Source organism: Quercus suber, unplaced genomic scaffold (assembly GCF_002906115.3).
Source record: "Quercus suber isolate HL8 unplaced genomic scaffold, Cork oak 2.0 scaffold_565, whole genome shotgun sequence".
NCBI classification, from domain to species: Eukaryota; Viridiplantae; Streptophyta; class Magnoliopsida; order Fagales; family Fagaceae; genus Quercus; species Quercus suber.
The window spans coordinates 204500-222119 of NW_027070010.1; the positions used below are offsets into that span (position 1 = coordinate 204500).

Sequence of the window (17620 nt, forward strand, 5' to 3'; positions counted from 1 at the left end):
GGCTACATGTCGTTTTACTTGCATTTGTGGTAGGAGAACCGGAAAATGGTCTGGTTCTTAGTTTTAGGTGTGTGAAGCAAACCTGCCAACTCACTAAAACTGATCCGATCTAACCTAACCTGCAAGGTTATGTCACTTTTTAAGGGTTGATAGACTGAGTTGGGTAATGAAATTTTTTTAACAGTGAGTTGGGATGGGTTCAAGTTATAAGATTCATAAATCCGCTTAACACAATTCGACCCATCCATATTTAATATATATATTTAAATTTAAAATATATATATATATATATTATATATGATTTTTTATTTACTTTTTTGTTATTTTTCCTAAATAAAACTTAGAACCTAAGTTCTCCTCATATAGTTTATGAAGGGATTTAAGAATATAATTGTCTATTTAATCTATGTAAGTCCATGTAATCCTAAATTTTATTGAAGATTTACCACATGTGAAGCCTAAAAAGCTCTAAACAACTCAAATGGCAGAGCCTCGAGTTGAGCTTCTGTAACTATATATAGTAGTATTAGGTAGATTAGACATTAGATTAAATTTGATTTTAATTTTTTTGAAAGATTTGAAAAATATTTCGAATAATTAAGATATATTGAGAAATTCAAATTTACTTTTATAAATCTTAATTATTTATCTATTTATTCATTGTGAATGGATAGATTGGCTTGGCTCGATGTGATGTATGAAGAGGCCAGACCATGTGTGCCATGTTTCATCATTGGAGAAATCTCCAGATGTTGCAACCATGGCTGCAACCTGCAAGTTTCTTTGATCATGTCACTCTCCCTTCACATTCGTGGTCCATGAGATGATAACAGATGGTGAGAAGGTGACTAGGTCTAAAACAAATTTTTTCTAGCGGACCTAGGTCTGTAAGGATCAACAATATCACCATTTTGTTGATTAGTTGGTGTGGACTCACGTTTGGGACATCGATCTAAACATTCTTTGAATTGATGAGAGCCACTGCAACCACAATTGGATTTGAAATATTTTTTTTGTATAAGGCGGTGTTCATGCTGTCAGATGGGATATCGAAAAACTCTTGGTGTTATCTTTAAAAACTGAATGGAAGCCCAACAATGACATCAAAAGAGAGAGATGTTTCTAGAGCTTGAATGGACTGCACTGTTGCTTCATAGGTTGGTTCAAAACCATCTGGAATGAGGTGGATAGGATACTCTTCATCACAGGTGTTCCTGCTATTGCAAGGTTGACAGCAATGGAGTTTATTTTTACAACAAATTATGATAGAGAGATTTCCTCTCTTGGTTGTCTAATGTTGATGCTTGAATAGTAAGACTGAAAGAAAGAGATTGAGATGCATAGCATTTCTCCATCGATACCCACAATGAATATTATTTTGTATAAAATGAACTTCCACTTAAATTATATATGTACGACATACAAAATTCCCAAGGTTCTCTTATGATTAAAAAAAAAAATTGATGTATATTATTTGTACCAATGGTATGAAATATTCATCCAGTTTCATGAATATTGACAAAAGTTTTAAGATTCTTGTGAAAGTGTTCAAAATGAATATGTAACTACAACATGATTATGTCAACAACACGTGTTATTTATCGACCTTGAATCATTGTAATACTAACATTGTTATCAGAGCAATCTCTTTGCCTTTGTTGAGAGGACTTGTTATCTAAGGCAATTTGTCTTTCAATAAATGCTGGTTGCTTTGGATGAGGCAGATCAACAATCTCACGTTTAAGCATGGAAATAACAACAGACACAATCGGTCTATCTTTGGCAAATTCTTGCACACACAACAGGCCAACATGTATGCATCTTAAAATCTCCATTTCAAAGCATGGTTCATTTATGATTGGGTCTATTAAGGCTACAATGTTGCTTGCATTCCACAATTTCCATGCCTAGAAACATGAAAAAATTATTGAAATTCTTAGCATCAATACTGAAACTTATAAGAAACCAGCATTGAAGGTATAAAAAAATAAGACAATGAGATAAAGATGACTTACAAATCCTAGAAGACTCAAGGACTCCTCATCATGATAAAAACTAGAGTTTCTTCTTCCACTTAGTATCTCTAGTAACAACACCCCAAAGCTGAAGACATCTGATTTATCTGAAAATCGCCCTTCCATTGCATATTCAGGAGACATATAGCCACTAAATTTCAACAAAAAACACATTCAAATCTTGTCATCATATATTAGCACTAGTATCTAATTAAATTGACCAAAACCAAAGGTACTTACTAAGTTCCAACGACCCTATTGGTATTGGCATGGTCTTCATTACTTCTAAAAATCTTGGCCATTCCAAAATCTGATATTTTTGGATTTAGCTCTTTATCCAATAAGATGTTACCTGCCTTTAAATCCCTATGAATAATCCTTAATCTAGAATCCCGATGAAGGTAGAGTAGACCTCGACCAATTCCTTCAATAATGTTGAACCGTTTTCTCCAATCTAGCAGTTTTTCTTTGTGTGGATCTATGAAGTTTAGACAAAAAGAAATAAGAGAAAGAAACTCACAAGGTAAGTGAACATATAGTTTGCATTTTGCAAATGAAGCTCATGTGGTGAAGTCATAAGAAAATTAGAAAAATCAGTTTCAAGTGAAGTATCACAACAAAGAATATTGTTCCACAGTCTACAAAATCATATTACACTGACTGTGTTTCTGGCAGAAAAGTTAACAATATATTGTATTTCTAATATAAGAAAGGGTATCAAAATTAACTGACCGAATAGGAATGCATCCAAACTTTTGTTTGGCATGTATTCATAGACCAACATTTTTTCCTCTCCTTCAACACAGCAGCCAAGGAGCCGAACAAGATTCCGATGTTGAAGTTTGGAAATTACCACCACCTCATTCATAAATTCTTGTAACCCTTGTCCAGAGGCTTTAGAAAGTCTTTTTACTGCTACCTCTTGTCCATCTGACAATGTTCCCTGTAAACAAACATCATATGGTTAATTAGATATTCAAATTATTAGACAAGAAACCTTTAGTAAAACATGTAGCATTTTAATATTATATAATTAAAATGAATAAATATAATAACATAAATGTAAAACTATGAGAGTTAATATGTAAGATAAGAAGTTAATAAAATGTTTATTTCTACATTAAAAATGAGAGAGCCTCTTTTAATATTTTTAAATGGAAATTAATGGGCTGAAAGATATTATAGTAGGTATTGAGTGAAATACATGAGGAAGGATCCATTACCCTGTATACGGGACCAAATCCACCCTGCCCAAGCTTGTTAGATAAATGGAAGTTGTTTGTTGCCTTAGCCAGCTTCTCAACATTGAATAGCGGTAGCTCCTGGACTTTGACTTGGGCCAGGTTGTCACTGTCAAAATTTTGTTGTGCTTCCCCTCTGTTGAAAAATAAGATCTCCATCGCTTTCTTTTTCCTTGCTATTGTTCATTATAGTAGTGAGTAATGTAATATATATAGCAGCATTTCCTAGTCCACTGAGCTAATTTAATTTAAGTGTGAATATAATTACCTTTTTGTTTGGCCATCCTCCTCGACAGTAAAAAAGTGCAGATGGAAATGAAAATTGCTCCTATGATCACACTGATTGTGACAACTTTTTTCACATCTCCCACTTTTTCTATAAATCAGAAGGGTGAAAAAAGTGTAAGACTTATTCAAACAAAATAGATTGCAAAACGATGTTAAATAAATGGTCTTTTTACAACAATTTCATTATCATGGGGAGCTGGGTTGTAATGGGAGTTCGGTTGAAGTTGTAAGACTAAATAACCTTGCAACTGGACCTGAAGTGGATAATTTTCACAAAAAAACAAAACAACTCACCAAGTTCTGTGTAGGCCACACGAACGTGTGTGACTGTGTTAAGAGTTTTTTTTTTTATTTTTTTTATTTTTTTTTATAGGTTAAGAGTTTTTATTCAACCATCAAAAGAATATTAATTCTACTCAGCAATGTTAAAAAGAAAGTTCATAGTTTACAAATAACAAAATTTAGACAATGAGAACAAAACTAACTCACCAAGTTCTGAATAGGCAACACGAATGTAAAGATCAACTCCGCCGCTGGAAAATTTCTGTATGTCAATTAAGCTTCTAGTCCATGACATACAACCAGTGCCACTATCATATGCGTAAGCTATACAAGAACAATTCTCTAAACACTGTTGTCTGCAATAGTCTTCATTATTAGTAGATGATAAACCTCCGAAACTTTCATGAGCAGGTAATGAATTTGCGAAGTCTGGCACCTTCATCGTCTTCAGTTTCAAAAACCCATCCTTTTTTACTACTTCAATGCTACTGTTTACCACCGCACACTGTGACAACGTTGTCCTCCTCACACATCCACTAGTCCAATTTCCTCTGTTCCATTCTTTTGTGTTCTTTGGCTCAAACCCAGGTAAACAGCTGCAAATTGGCGAACTTTGTGAATTACACCTTCCGAATGCCCCACACATACCATAAACATCACACTCACTCTTCACAGCATTCCACAAGATCCCCCAATCGTCCTTCTCAAAATCCCAATATCTTGCCAGTATATCTCCTTCTGTAGTCATGACATAATGAAACAAAGAATTGCTCACATAAGAACAACTGAAATTATATGTTCCATCTTGATCCTCTGTAAGACAAAATCCGTCACGATATATAGAATTCATTTCTGGTATTCCAATAGAGCTCCTGGAGTTCCACGGGCCAATGCGCCAAAATGGGCTACCGTCTTTCCAAATGAATATGTGAACAAGACTTTGAGTTTGAGGTTGAATACCAGAGGAGAAGCTTCCAATGGATGGATCAGAAGGGCTTTTCCATGATGAAAATTGCACTTTCTCACCTGTTCTTGCATTAGTACTAAATTTCATCTTTTGTAAGAGTGTATCAGAAGGATGTTGGAAACTCTCCCATACGATTGTCCCTGTAGTGCTTTCTCGCAAGATTAAGTTCCCCGAATCTAAAAGCTGGGCACTTGAATTGGCAACAGAGTTTGTAACATTTGATGACCAAAGAATCTCCTTTTGTCCATCTAATATCACAAGATTTCCGTCCTCAGATATAGTAAGAACCCCAGAAGAATCCTTGAGGGGTTTCTCTCTGTTAGCTACCCATTGGGCAGGTAGAACAGACTTTTTATTATACCATATTCCGAGGTAGCGGTTGGTAGAATTTACAGGGCTGAAGAATCCCATTTTGAAAGCACCTCCATTGGAGATTATGTAGTCAGAGTCTTTGATGGGTTGAAAAGATTTAATGGTGTCTAAGGCAGAACCAAAATCTAAACAAAAGCAACATAGCAAGAGTACAAGAACTGACATGCTTGTATTTCGAACAAGGCCCATATAGATGGGACTTGTATGGTTTTATGAGGATACGGGTACCCCAATCATCTATTTAAACCAATATAGATGGTGAGTGGGGAGACCGTTGGAAAAAAATTGTAATCCCATCAATGTATAACTACCAAGCAATAGCAATATTATGGAAACAAAAAAAAAAATTCAGTAAGCACCACATAAACACAACCACACAAGATCACCAATTTTTAAGTGAAAACCCTCAAGTGTAGAAGAAAAAACCACGGGCAATTCCGAAAAATATCCACTATGAAATAGAGATTACAACTATCAAGTTTGTATTAAACTTGAGTCCACAATAAATTGAATATATAACAAATAAATCTAAAGAAGTAAATACAATCTCACCACAAAGCCAGTAACAAAATCTTTCTCTGAATACTCCAACTCTCAATGGTTGTAACACTCAAAAACTCCATGAGAACTCTACCAATTTATCTTTCTTGTATGTAACTTAAAGCATAGAAAAATGTCTACTTTTTCTTTTCCACTCTCTCACCCTCTCACTGTGTTTCTCTCTCTTTTCTGTATTTCTTGATTACTCTGGAACTCACACAAAATGGCCGAAAAGCTCTCTGTTTTCTTCAGCTACCCACTCAAGGCCGAATGACCCTTGCTTTTTGCTTCACCCAATTTTCTTTCTTCCTTCAGCGCATTAGACACGCCTGAGTCAAGTCTCGTTAAGAAGCAAAGGTGTGTACTGGAATCCAAGGGTTTTACATGCACCCAACAGAGACCAAATAGGACCCAATGAAAAAGGGCACGTAAAGATTTTGACTCCACGAGACAACAAAGCTGGACAAACGAACGGGTTTCCTAATGTTGATTTTGGATGACAGGAGCAGTCATTGCTTCTTTTCCCCAGTTCCCACATATATCTTACAAAGATTCTGGTTTGTGAGAATCACGATTGTGAATGCGAGGAGCAGTTATTGCTTTATTTGCCTCTTTTCCCATACATTTCTTTGAAATCTCTCGCAAGACCTTTATTGACTGAAAGCTACTTGATATTGACTAAAACGTGAAACGTTTGCATCCCATGATAAATCACATATGAAGAGTCTGTTGTAGAATTGCCCCAAGATGAAAGTTAGAGAGTTTTTTAACCTTTCAATTAAAAAAAAAAATCTTTTTAAACTCTCTTTTTTTATTCAAATCTGGGATTACATATATATCCCGATTTTGTATTGAAGTTATAATAGCGGTAGATTCTAATTAGTTCAGTTAGTAAAAATTTTTGTTATTAAATAAGAGATAGAGGGTTCGAACTCACCTCATTCCAACTTATGCTTGCAGAGTGAGGCCAATATCAACAACATATTGGATTCTTAGAAAGAAATATATTCGTTAAATGAGTGTAACTAAAATAAGAATGTTAAGATAGATAAATAAAAATACAATAAAAAATAGGATTCAAAATGAAGAAATCCGCTTAAGGATAAGTAAAGCCCCACACTTGAGATGGTTTAGTTATGTTCAAAGGAGAGCAATCAATGCACCAATAAGAAAGAATCTGTTGATCTAAGTTGATGGTATAAAAAAATTGTTGCTATGGTCCTTTCCTACTTGCACTGCAGTTTACTTTGTGTGGCAACTGTTTTTATACATACATAACTGTTCTTGTTGAGGGCAAAGATTTACACGTACATAATTGGAGACAGCATCCTGGGTTTAAATTTTAGGAGATGCACATATAATTTTAAGTCACTTCTGAATCTGAATTCTAATTTCAACATAGGAAAAATGAAGTGATCAATTTGCTAGTTTTTCTCTTGGATAAGACGGAGGTATCATATACAGCAAATAATCCAAGGTTTTATCAGTCTCATTGAGTGATTATGAGCATGCCCATATTTGTCCCAACAGGCAATAAATTAAGCAAGAACCAGAGAGAGCAAGCTAATATGTGCCTCACTTGGTACTGCAATCATGAATATACAGGAACCGAGGAAGCGGAACTTTTCATTCTTTCTTAGAATACAGGTAAACTTCTTTGTCCCAGATCTCAAGAGAAGTTTGGCTATTTTAATTTGAATCTTAAGAGTGTTCTGGAAAAGAAACAAAGAGACTCATGGCATTATAATAACTATAGTCCCTGGTCTGCAGATTATGCTGGCCAATTTACAAGGGATGGTTACAATAAAATTGGTAGAGACTCCAACCATAATGTAAAGAACCAGACAAATTGCAAATGTCTTCTGAAAGAGGTCGTTACTTAAACTCCAATGTCTTCCAAAACAGGTTGTTACTTAAACCCCGATATCAAACGCTTGTATGTTGCTTGAGCAGGTTTAAGCCCCATGTTCAACATTTCGTCATGAAATTTCATAGCTTTTCTGAGTTCCTTTACGCGACAAAGCCCACGAATCACAATCGTAAAACTTTCACTGCTCACCAAATTCTTCCCTCTAATTTGATCAAATACCCTGATTGCTTCTTCAATCCTCCTTGCTCTGAAAAGTCTATTGAGAAGCACATTATAAGTTGCTATATCCAAACTCACATTCAATCTTTCCATCTTAATATGCAATGCAATAGCTGAATCAATTCGTCTGCTGGAGCAGTAACGCCTCACCAACAAGCAACAACAAGAAGAATCCAGTAATAACCCTTTATCAAAAATTACATCTACCAATTCCTCTGCCTCTTTCCACCTACCTTGACTACATTGTGATGCTACAAATTTAGACAATTCCATTGAACAAGTACTACACCCTTTTCTTATGACATCCCTTAACAATTCACATCCTTCCTCCAACTGATCTTCCATACAAAGAACATTTAAAAAGGCCTGATAACTCTTATCATTCACCGTAATTCCCCTTTCTGAGACCAAACGATATACCGAAATTGCCTCCTTTACTCTCTCTTCCTTAGACAATGCCCTTAACATACACCCATAAGTAGCATCCCGTAATCCAATCTTCTCAGCACAAGCTCTCTTATAGAACATCTCTGCTGCAAAAGTCTTGCCCAAGTCACTAAACTTCTGAACTATTAAATCATATTCCGATAAAGGAGTCTTTGGAAGCAGCTCCTTCTCCACCATAATGCTCATTATCTTCTCAATGACTTCAGCATTCTCATATTTACACGCCCCATCAAGAATTGAGCTATAAGTACTAAAACCTGGATCAATTTTTCTTTCACACATCTGATTCAAGGTAGCAAATGCAGCTCCAAAATCCCCACTTTTACCATAACAATCAATAAAAAGATTATAAATAACAGAATTATAAATACCCAAATCTAACAATCTAAAAATTGTCTCAAATTTCCCATTTTTACAAAAAATCTGAGCAACCAGTGACCACATAGACCGGTCCAGCAAAACCCCACAACGAATTATAGCACCATAACAACACCAAGCAAGTTTAATCTCATTTTTTCGCAATAAAGCATCAAGCAGTGCATTGCAGGCACAAACTGAAGGTGTAAAGCCATGAACTTTCATTTCCCTAAACACTTCTAACCCCTCAACAAACAAACCCTTTTGAGAATACCATTCAAGAACAAAGCTTAACACTTTAGACTGAGAATCTCTACCTCTACAAACTCGAATAAGACACTGTACAAGCACTGATGCAGGGTGGGACTGAATCAGAGAATCCAAGAGGGTCTTCACGGGTTGGACAAGACCCGAGCTGAGCGAGAGTTGGNTACTAATCCCTAAAACCAAGAATCTGGAAAGGGTTACAGACTATCGGCCCATTAGTCTATGCAACGTGGCATATAAACTAGCCTCTAAGGTGGTGGCAAATAGAATGAAATTTGTCTTGCAGGAAATTGTTTGTGAGAATCAGAGCGCCTTTATGGCTGAAAGGCTTATCACCGATAATGTCCTTGTTGCTCATGAGTTGATGACGCACATAAGCCGGAAAAAGAAGGGTAAATGTGGCGAAATGGCCCTAAAACTTGACATGAGTAAGGCGTATGACCGCGTTGAGTGGGGCTGCTTGCAACAAATAATGAAGAGACTTGGGTTTCATGATGACTGGATCTCCATTGTGATGCGTTGTGTGACTTCGGTGACTTATGCAGTGAAAATTAATGGCCAACCCTATGGTAAGCTACATCCAACTCGGGGGTTGAGGCAAGGAGACCCACTGTCTCCCTACCTCTTCCTCATTTGTGCAGAGGGCCTATCTGCACTCTTACACAACGCTGTCCAACAGAAGAAGCTTAAGAGGGTGGCGGCGTCTACAAGAGGTCCCAAAGTTTCGCATCTTTTCTTCGCGGATGATAGTATTATTTTTGGTCGGGCAACAAGGGAGGATGCAGCCGAGATTCAACGATTACTTCAAGTCTCTGAAGCCTCTTCGGGCCAGCAGCTAAATAGGAACAAAACCTCTCTCTTTTTTAGCCCAAACACGGAGGTGGGGATTAGGGAAGATGTAAAAACCATGTTCGGAGCCAATGTGATTAAACCCCATGAATCTTACCTCGGATTACCCTCACTGGTTGGGAGATGTAAATTCAATTCCTATGCCCAATTGAAACAAAGAGTGGTGAACAAAGTGTCTGGCTGGAAGGAAAAGTTATTGACCAACGCTGGCAAAGAAATCTTGATCAAGGCGGTGGCACAGGCGGTGCCGTCTTACACCATGAGTTGCTTCCTACTGCCGAACAAACTTTGTGACGACCTTACTAGAATGACCAGACAGTTCTGGTGGGGCCAAGCAAATAAGGAGAGAAAACTAGCTTGGTTAAGCTGGGAAAAGTTGTGCATGCCAAAAGATAGGGGTGGGCTGGGTTTCCGAGACTTGAAACTCTTCAATATTGCTCTCTTAGCGAAGCAGGGTTGGAGACTGCAAACAAATACCTCCTCCCTGTTCTGCAGAGTCTTTCGGGCTAAATACTTCCCTCAGAGTAATTTTGTTGATGCCGATATTGGAAGAAACCCGTCCTATGCGTGAAGGAGCATTATGGCTGCTCAAGGGGTGGTAAGAAAGGGCATAAGGTGGCAGGTAGGTGATGGAGCAAGTATTAGAGTGTGGTGTGATAAATGGGTGCCAAGGCCGAGCACATACATGGTGGTCTCCCCTGAAAAACTAAGCTCACAGGTTGCTTTGGTCAAGGATTTAATAAACAGGGGAGAACTTGAGTGGAATGAGAAGCTGGTCAAACATTGCTTCTACGCCGAGGATGCGTCAGCCATAATGGGAATTCCATTAAGCTTGACGGGCAAGCATGATAGACTGATCTGGGCCGCCAATTCGTCTGGGAAGTTTTCAGTAAAATCGGCGTACAAGTTGGCGTATGACGAAAAGCTTGAACAAAATAGGGGGGATTGTTCAAACGCCACGTTACACAGAAAGGTGTGGAGAAGCATTTGGCAGCTGCGTCTCCCTCACAAGTTGAGACACTTCGTATGGAAAGCTGGCCGGAATATCCTAGCCACCAAAGACAACCTCATTCGAAGGAAAATCACTGAAGATGCTTCTTGTGTCCTTTGCGGTCAACCTGAGGAAACGACCTACCATGTGCTGTGGTTCTGCAGGCACGCTCGTGAGGTGTGGGAGTCTAGCAAGCTTGCTCTACCTTTTGTCTTCGACCAATCTTGGTCTTTTTTGGATTTTGTTCAGAACTTGCTAAACCGAGAAGTAACGCAACCCAGTCTGCTAGAGAAGATCATCGCTGTTTGCTGGGGAATATGGAAAAACCAGAATGAAAAAAGGATGGGAGGTTCGGGCAAACCGGGCCGCGTGATTCTGAAAAACGCACTGAACCTTATGGATGAATATAGCTCTGCAAATGTTAAAAGCCAGGAAGTTAGACCGGGTGTGGGCCCAATGACTATTTGGCATCCACCTGATCCGGAACAGTACAAGGTAAATGTTGACGGCGCTGTATTTGAACACCGAAAAAAAGCAAGAATAGGGGTGGTGATTCGGGATGAATGTGGAGAAGTAGTAGCAGCACTAAGCAAGGTAGTGAATGCTCCGTTGGGGGCTGTGGAGATTGAAGCTAAGGCGATGGAGGCCGGGGTTCTCTTCGCAAGAGACGTAGGCATACAGGAGGCGGTGTTTGAGGGTGACTCATTGATCATATGTAAGGCTCTCCAAGTAGATGGGAGAGCGCCTTCTTCTATTCAAAACGTTCTGGAAGGAACTCTGGATCTTGTCTCTAGCTTTAGGAGCTCTACCTTTTCTCATGTGAAAAGACAGGGAAATGTCCCTACTCACTTGTTAGCGCAGTACGCAAAGGAGGTTGAGAACTATGTAGTTTGGCTAGAGGAATGTCCTAGCTTTTTAGAGCACGTGTGTGCTCACGACATATCTGTAGTTTCTCGCTCTTGTTTTTAATGGTATCTAAGTATTTTCCTATCAAAAAAAAAAAAAAAAAAATCCATGACTCGTTTAAAAACCTAATTGCTAACCCGTTATTAAATGAGTCTTCCCTAAATCAAATCTCGAGTCTTCCCTAAATCAAATCTCTCTCTCTCTCTCTCTCTCTCTCAATATTAAAATAGGCCATAGGTTTGCTTATGTCTAATAGGGTTTTAATTTTTTTAATATTAAAAATGTTGTCACATCACTTAAAAAAAGTCATATCATTGTATGTTACCCATGTAAACATTGAAACTAATGGAAGTTCACATAGTAATAACGTTTATTTTTCAAACTTTAGAGACTAATAGTATTCACTTAAAATTTGAGAGACCAAAAACACTCACTTGGCAAACTTTAAAAACCAATAGTTGATTTTGACCTTTTTTTTATTAATTATTTTTTGGTATAACTCTAATTTTATTGATCCTATTTTTTAATCAAGATAATTCACTAAAAATAAACTATATTAGAAAAAGTAGGAAGATAATAAAATTTTTTATTTTTTCATGATTATTGAAATACTATATTATGGTTGGTAGTAATAAAAGTGACACAAATGATAATGTTATTAAGTGAAAATGATGTTATTTCAATCACAATTTATCACAATAATTGTCAAGAGTTTTGTAACTCAATTATTATTCAAATCACTCATTCCTATTTTTGTAACTAATTATCAAAAAAACGAAACAATTTCTAAGAATCTTTGACCTGTAAAAACAAAAACCAAAAAAAAAATTCTACCTCGTTGACATTAAAATTTTGTTTTGTATAATAACCGAATCCCTCTCACCCACTAAAAAATATGATCACATTAATAATAATGAATTTAAGAAAAATTTTGTGTCCTACTCTATTCAACCAAGCAATTATTACTTATTATTCACATTACATTCAAATGTCAAAACTCAAAACCTTCCGTCATTAAAAAATATATATTTAAAAAGATCAATTGTCAACCTTCCATCATCATCATAATAATAATAATAATAATAATAATTGCAAACCCGTGCCATGCACGGGAACCTACCTATTTGTGAGGTAGACTAAAATAATTTTATAAAAACTTTAAGAAACTACACCATTGCATAATTTACTCTTGTATGACTTCAATTTGTGTTGCAATTTGATGAAGAAGTTATTGCTTGAATGTGCAATGAATTATACAAAATTTGTCAAACAACTTCAGATACTACAAAAAATAACTAAAAAATCCAGATATTAAAACTTCTAAAAGAATAAAAAATATTAAAGAATCAGATGATTCACTGCTTAGAAATTATTGAAACAAAACAAAATATATATGACTAAACACTATTGAAATATAAGAGAAAGATGAGTTACATTCGAAATAATAATTTCAATTATTGCAAGCTTTTTTATATTGTAAAAAAATGCCTAAAGAGAGTTTGTAGTTCATATACGAAAATTACTTTTTAAAAAATACATGAAAAATCATAAAATAAAAAATTTTTAATCAAAATAGAGGAAAAGAAAATAACATAAAAAGAGCTCATACCTCTACTCGGCTTTAAAAAAAAAAAAAAAAATTTTGGGTTTGCTTTGCTTTAATAGTGTTCATGATTAACCTCGCAAATTTGGAGATAAATTATCAATGTTTGAGTTTGAGTTTAAGTTTGACTTGTTAGAGAAATAGAGTTTCACTCCTTGTTAAGTTTGGATTGAGCAAAAATAATTTTGTTTTAAAAAAATGATAATGATGAGTTTGAGTTTAAGTTGAACTTATTAGAGAAATAGTTTCACTTCTTGTTAAGTTTGGATTAAACAAAAATAATTTTATTTAAATAAAATGATAGCTTTATTTAAATATCGTGCTGACGTGGAAAATTGTGAGAGTTTCAAAAGATTCGGTTATATATATATATATATCTATATAGATTACATGCAATGCTCAAAATTTTCTATCTCCACCAAGTTCATATATGCTATCCTTATCTGTATTAGTGTGTACACTAACAACCAGCTAATATACAATGCCCCAACAGTTCATAAGAATATACTTAAACTTGTCCATTTTCTATCCTTTTCCTGCAGTTTCTTATCTACCAAACAAAAATTAAAAAAAAAAAAAAAGGGTCTCAAAGTGCAGAAATTACCTTCCAACACTCCTACCGATTCCAACTCACAAATTCAGGCACTAACTCAGTCCTAAACTGTTCCAACTCACCCTGACCTTTGCTAACCCCTTCCTTAGCTCGCCCCACAAACTCACCCACCTTTACATTGGCATCTTCCAAGCAAACCCAGTTTCCTTCTTCCCTAACTCGCCGAGTTTTGACCATAACTGCTTCAAGCCACTCTGGACCGACCGAGTCAGACTCAGCCATGAAAACCCATTAAACCCATTTGGGTTTGCAGAAGTTAGAACGCGAAAATTGGGTCTACGATGGGAATTTTTGGACTTGGGGTTCTTAGGAAGCTTGAGAAGAATGAGAGTTTGAGAGTTGTGTGTGAGTGGAGCTAAAGAAAATAAAAGTGGGTTTGGTTTGTATGAGATTGCAAGCTCTATTGGTGGGTTTTGATTGAGGAATCTGTGGCCATGGGTTGGATGAGACCCACGGCAAATGGGGCACCATTTCTGGGTTGTAGAAGTTGGATGTGGGTAGTTTGTGCCAAATGGCGGTCTGAGGAAGGAGATCGACCTTTGTTCTGAGGAAGAAGATGGCTGTTGGTTTGTGGGTATGGGGGGTATGGTGGATTTTGATTGAGGAATTTGTGGGTCTTTATGCGATGCAATGTTTTGTTGTTGGGTTGCTATGGGTCTGATCGAGGAGGAGCTGGTATGGAGGACAGTAGATGAAATAGTGAAGTATGCGGAGCCAAACTTTAAGATAAAGATGACTCAGTCATAACAAGCTTTGTAGCCTTTTTTTTTTTTTTAAACCTTGGAGCCAAACTTTATTTTAAAATTCTTTTCTTATAATTTCTTTTCCTCAAAATTCATGGGATTTCATTACTAAACATTTATTTTCCTTTTTATTTTTGTTGAAAAATCCCAGTGAACTGGTTGGGTTAAACATTTTTCCCTAGAAGGTCTTTTTCCAAAAGTCTATAAAAATTTTCAAGAAATGCTTTTTCATAAAAGTCCATTGGAACTTCTCTTTGAGAAATCCATTCCCATTTCCAAAAATACTACAAATCTAATAAAATATTTTCCAAAAATTCCAAGAGAATCAAATAAATCTTTTCCAAACCACCCACCCCCCCCCCAAGGCATTTTCCCAAAAACTCCTAAATAAAATTTAAATTTTTTTCTAAAAGCGTGTTTCCCCTTAAAAAAACACTAATAAAAACGCAAGTTACTTTTAGTTGCATTTACAAAAAATCAATTATAGCTATCCTATAGCTGTGTTTTTAAAACGTGGCTATAGATTAAGTCTATTGCCGCATTTTTTTGATAGGGCCTATTGCCATGTTCAAAAAGCATGGCTATAGGTCCAATTGAATTATAAATTAAAAAAAAAAAAAAAAAGATGACCCATTATGGCATTTAAAAAAACCCCCCCCCCCCCCCCCCCAAAGGCATTTTCCCAAAAACTCCAAAATAAAATTTAAATTTTTTTCTAAAAGTGTGTTTCCCCTTAAAAAAACACTAATAAAAACGCAAGTTACTTTTAGTTGCATTTACAAAAAATCAATTATAGCTATCCTATAGCTGCGTTTTTAAAACATGGCTATAGATTAAGTCTATTGCCACATTTTTTTGATAGGGCCTATTGCCATGTTCAAAAAGCATGGCTATAGGTCCAATTGAATTACAAATTAAAAAAAAAAGATGACCCATTATGGCATTTAAAAAACATTGCCATGGCCAATCTATAGCCACGCTTTTAACAAACGCAACTTAAAATCCTGACCAATAGCTGCGTTTTTAAAACACGGTTATAGGTTGAGTCTATAACTGCATTTCTAATTGTATTTAGCCTTGGTTTTTTGGATAGGACCTATTGCCACGTTCAAGAAACGTGGCTATATGTTCAACCGAATTTGAGAAAAAAAAAAAGAAAAAAAAAAAAAGGACCTATTATGGCGTTTAATCCCATTAACCTCAAGATCAAGCCAATGAAGTCCCCCTCCCCCAAATTTAACCTTTGTCTTTGTTGTCTTTTTACATGAAAATTGCATGGAGGGTAAGTTGCTATTATTTATTTATTTTTATTTTTTTGCTTTTAAATTAATGAGTGAGGTAAGCAATATTTAAATTTCAAAGTGCAACTCTTTTATAAATAAATATGTGATTAAAGCATGTCTACTTGTATCTTATCTCATTTTTTTTCCCTCCTCTATCGTGCACCTGCCTCATTGCTGGAGTGCTTTTTTTGTTGTTGTTGTTGTTGATACTAGTTAGAATTTCTACTCTAATTTAATCTAAGTGTATATGTGTGTGAAAATTTCTCCTAGAAACTTGAATCTCGGCCCTTCCTCCCCACACCTCACAAGCATTTATACTTGTAGAGTGACCACTGTATCAAGAGGGAGCGGTAGTGACAAAACATTAACATTAATTTTTATTTCAGATAAGATCTACTAAAATCTAACAGCAAGGATGGGGCAAATAAAAATGAAAATTTTCTCAGACAAACCTCCCATTGATCTGTGACTTATTTATTATGTAAGATTCAGCATTTTGCATGCGCCATTAATTATTTAGTTAGTATATACGATATATCTTTACATGTCCTTAATTAGGTTGCCTAGAAAGCAATATAAAATAGGGATAATAGGATAATTTAGTATTGTGTGAGAAAACTAAGATGTGAAGACAGCAAGGACAGCAAGCAACGTAGAGATAGGGAGAATTCAAGAAGAAGAGAAGTTGTCATTATTGACTTTAATGGTTCGTCTTTCCTTTGTCTCTTAAGAATATGGGTTTTTTTTTTTTTTTTTTTTTTTTTTTTTTTTTTTTTTTTTTTTTTTTTTTTTTTTTTTTTTTTTTAATTATTAATTTTTGTGTTNGATACTTTCACAACATGAATAAGCAATTGGTCAAACATCACAAAGCAATGGGAAACATCAACTACTCCATATGTCGCAAGTGCCACGTGTGCTTGGGGGGCTAATGTTGATACTCATTTTCGCGACACATTTCGTACAAGCCCGATTCAAACAAGCCCGACTTCCTTGTGGGCTCAATTCATTATTATATTATATTTTATTCTTTTAAGCATGGCTCAAGCCCGTGTAACTTATGGGAAAATTGAGGAAGTGTGGTTTGGAGGGTATGGGTTGGTTCCTTACAGACCTTTTGCATGAGCCCAGCCCATGCGTGCTACCAAGTAGGAAAGGGACGCTGGTAGTATCTTAGGCTCATGGAGGAGGTCTTGTATCCAAAATTTCCACCTCAAAAGAGCTTTTATGCTCTGGATGACTGTGGCCCAAAGTTTTGCCCTAACCTAATTTTGCTACCATATTTTCTTTTCCACCCAAAAAACATAGCTAACGCTAAACTAATTAGCTAGCCTATTGTAGCCAAATGCAGCTGTCAAAAGCTACAATGACAAGGAAAGAATAGCTAATGGAGTCAGCCACTTTATTTCCAAAATCATGCTAAAAGTAAACCAAACTCTTCCCTAAACAAAAGCAACCCAAGCCAAAACACCAAATTAGTATCATAAGGGATAAAAGATTCTTCCACTACTCAAAAACTAGTCATTAGCAACACTCCAAATTCTATATAAAACTCTCTCTTCAATTCAAAACAAGGCCAACGACGTTTTACCCACAGACTAGAAACTTTAGAACAAAAGCCCATTCAGCTAGTCAACAATCTCACAATTTCGAAGTTGGGGGGAAATATGGGTACAGGAGAACCTTCCCTTCTCTTCCTCACAACCTCTCTCAATTTCTCTTCTCGGTGACTGTGGGTCAAAGTTTCAGACATGTTGAACCATGTTTTCC

The 17620-nt window shown here is 36.1% G+C and overlaps 2 protein-coding genes across 2 annotated transcripts; both read right to left on the minus strand.

Moving 5' to 3' along the window:
* Positions 1–1598: 1598 nt before the first annotated feature.
* Positions 1599–5330, minus strand: LOC112016279 (G-type lectin S-receptor-like serine/threonine-protein kinase At1g11330). The gene is made up of 7 exons (XM_065764510.1): positions 4034–5330; positions 3525–3620; positions 3239–3417; positions 2748–2958; positions 2256–2493; positions 2016–2166; positions 1599–1907 (listed from the first exon to the last, which is right to left on the minus strand). Exons 1-7 carry the CDS (start codon positions 5328–5330, stop codon positions 1599–1601), a joined length of 2481 nt encoding a protein of 826 aa, XP_065620582.1.
* A 1975-nt stretch (positions 5331–7305) lies between these two features.
* Positions 7306–9223, minus strand: LOC112016281 (pentatricopeptide repeat-containing protein At4g21170). The gene is made up of 2 exons (XM_065764511.1): positions 9202–9223; positions 7306–9038 (listed from the first exon to the last, which is right to left on the minus strand). The coding sequence occupies exons 1-2, from the start codon at positions 9221–9223 to the stop codon at positions 7615–7617; spliced, it is 1446 nt and encodes a 481-aa protein (XP_065620583.1). The 3' UTR covers positions 7306–7614.
* Between the last annotated feature and the right edge of the window lie 8397 nt (positions 9224–17620).

What these genes read in the sequence shown, in the direction of transcription:
- LOC112016279 (XM_065764510.1), bottom strand. Translation starts at nt 5,330, where the DNA reads ATGTCAGTTCTTGTACTCTTGCTATGTTGCTTTTGTTTAGATTTTGGT. An exon ending in GATTTGGTCCCGTATACAGG is followed by an intron (nt 2,959 to 3,238) that starts GTAATGGATCCT and finishes GTTTGTTTACAG; the next exon opens with GGAACATTGTCAGATGGACA. An exon ending in TTTGGATGCATTCCTATTCG is followed by an intron (nt 2,494 to 2,747) that starts GTCAGTTAATTT and finishes TAAACTTCATAG; the next exon opens with ATCCACACAAAGAAAAACTG.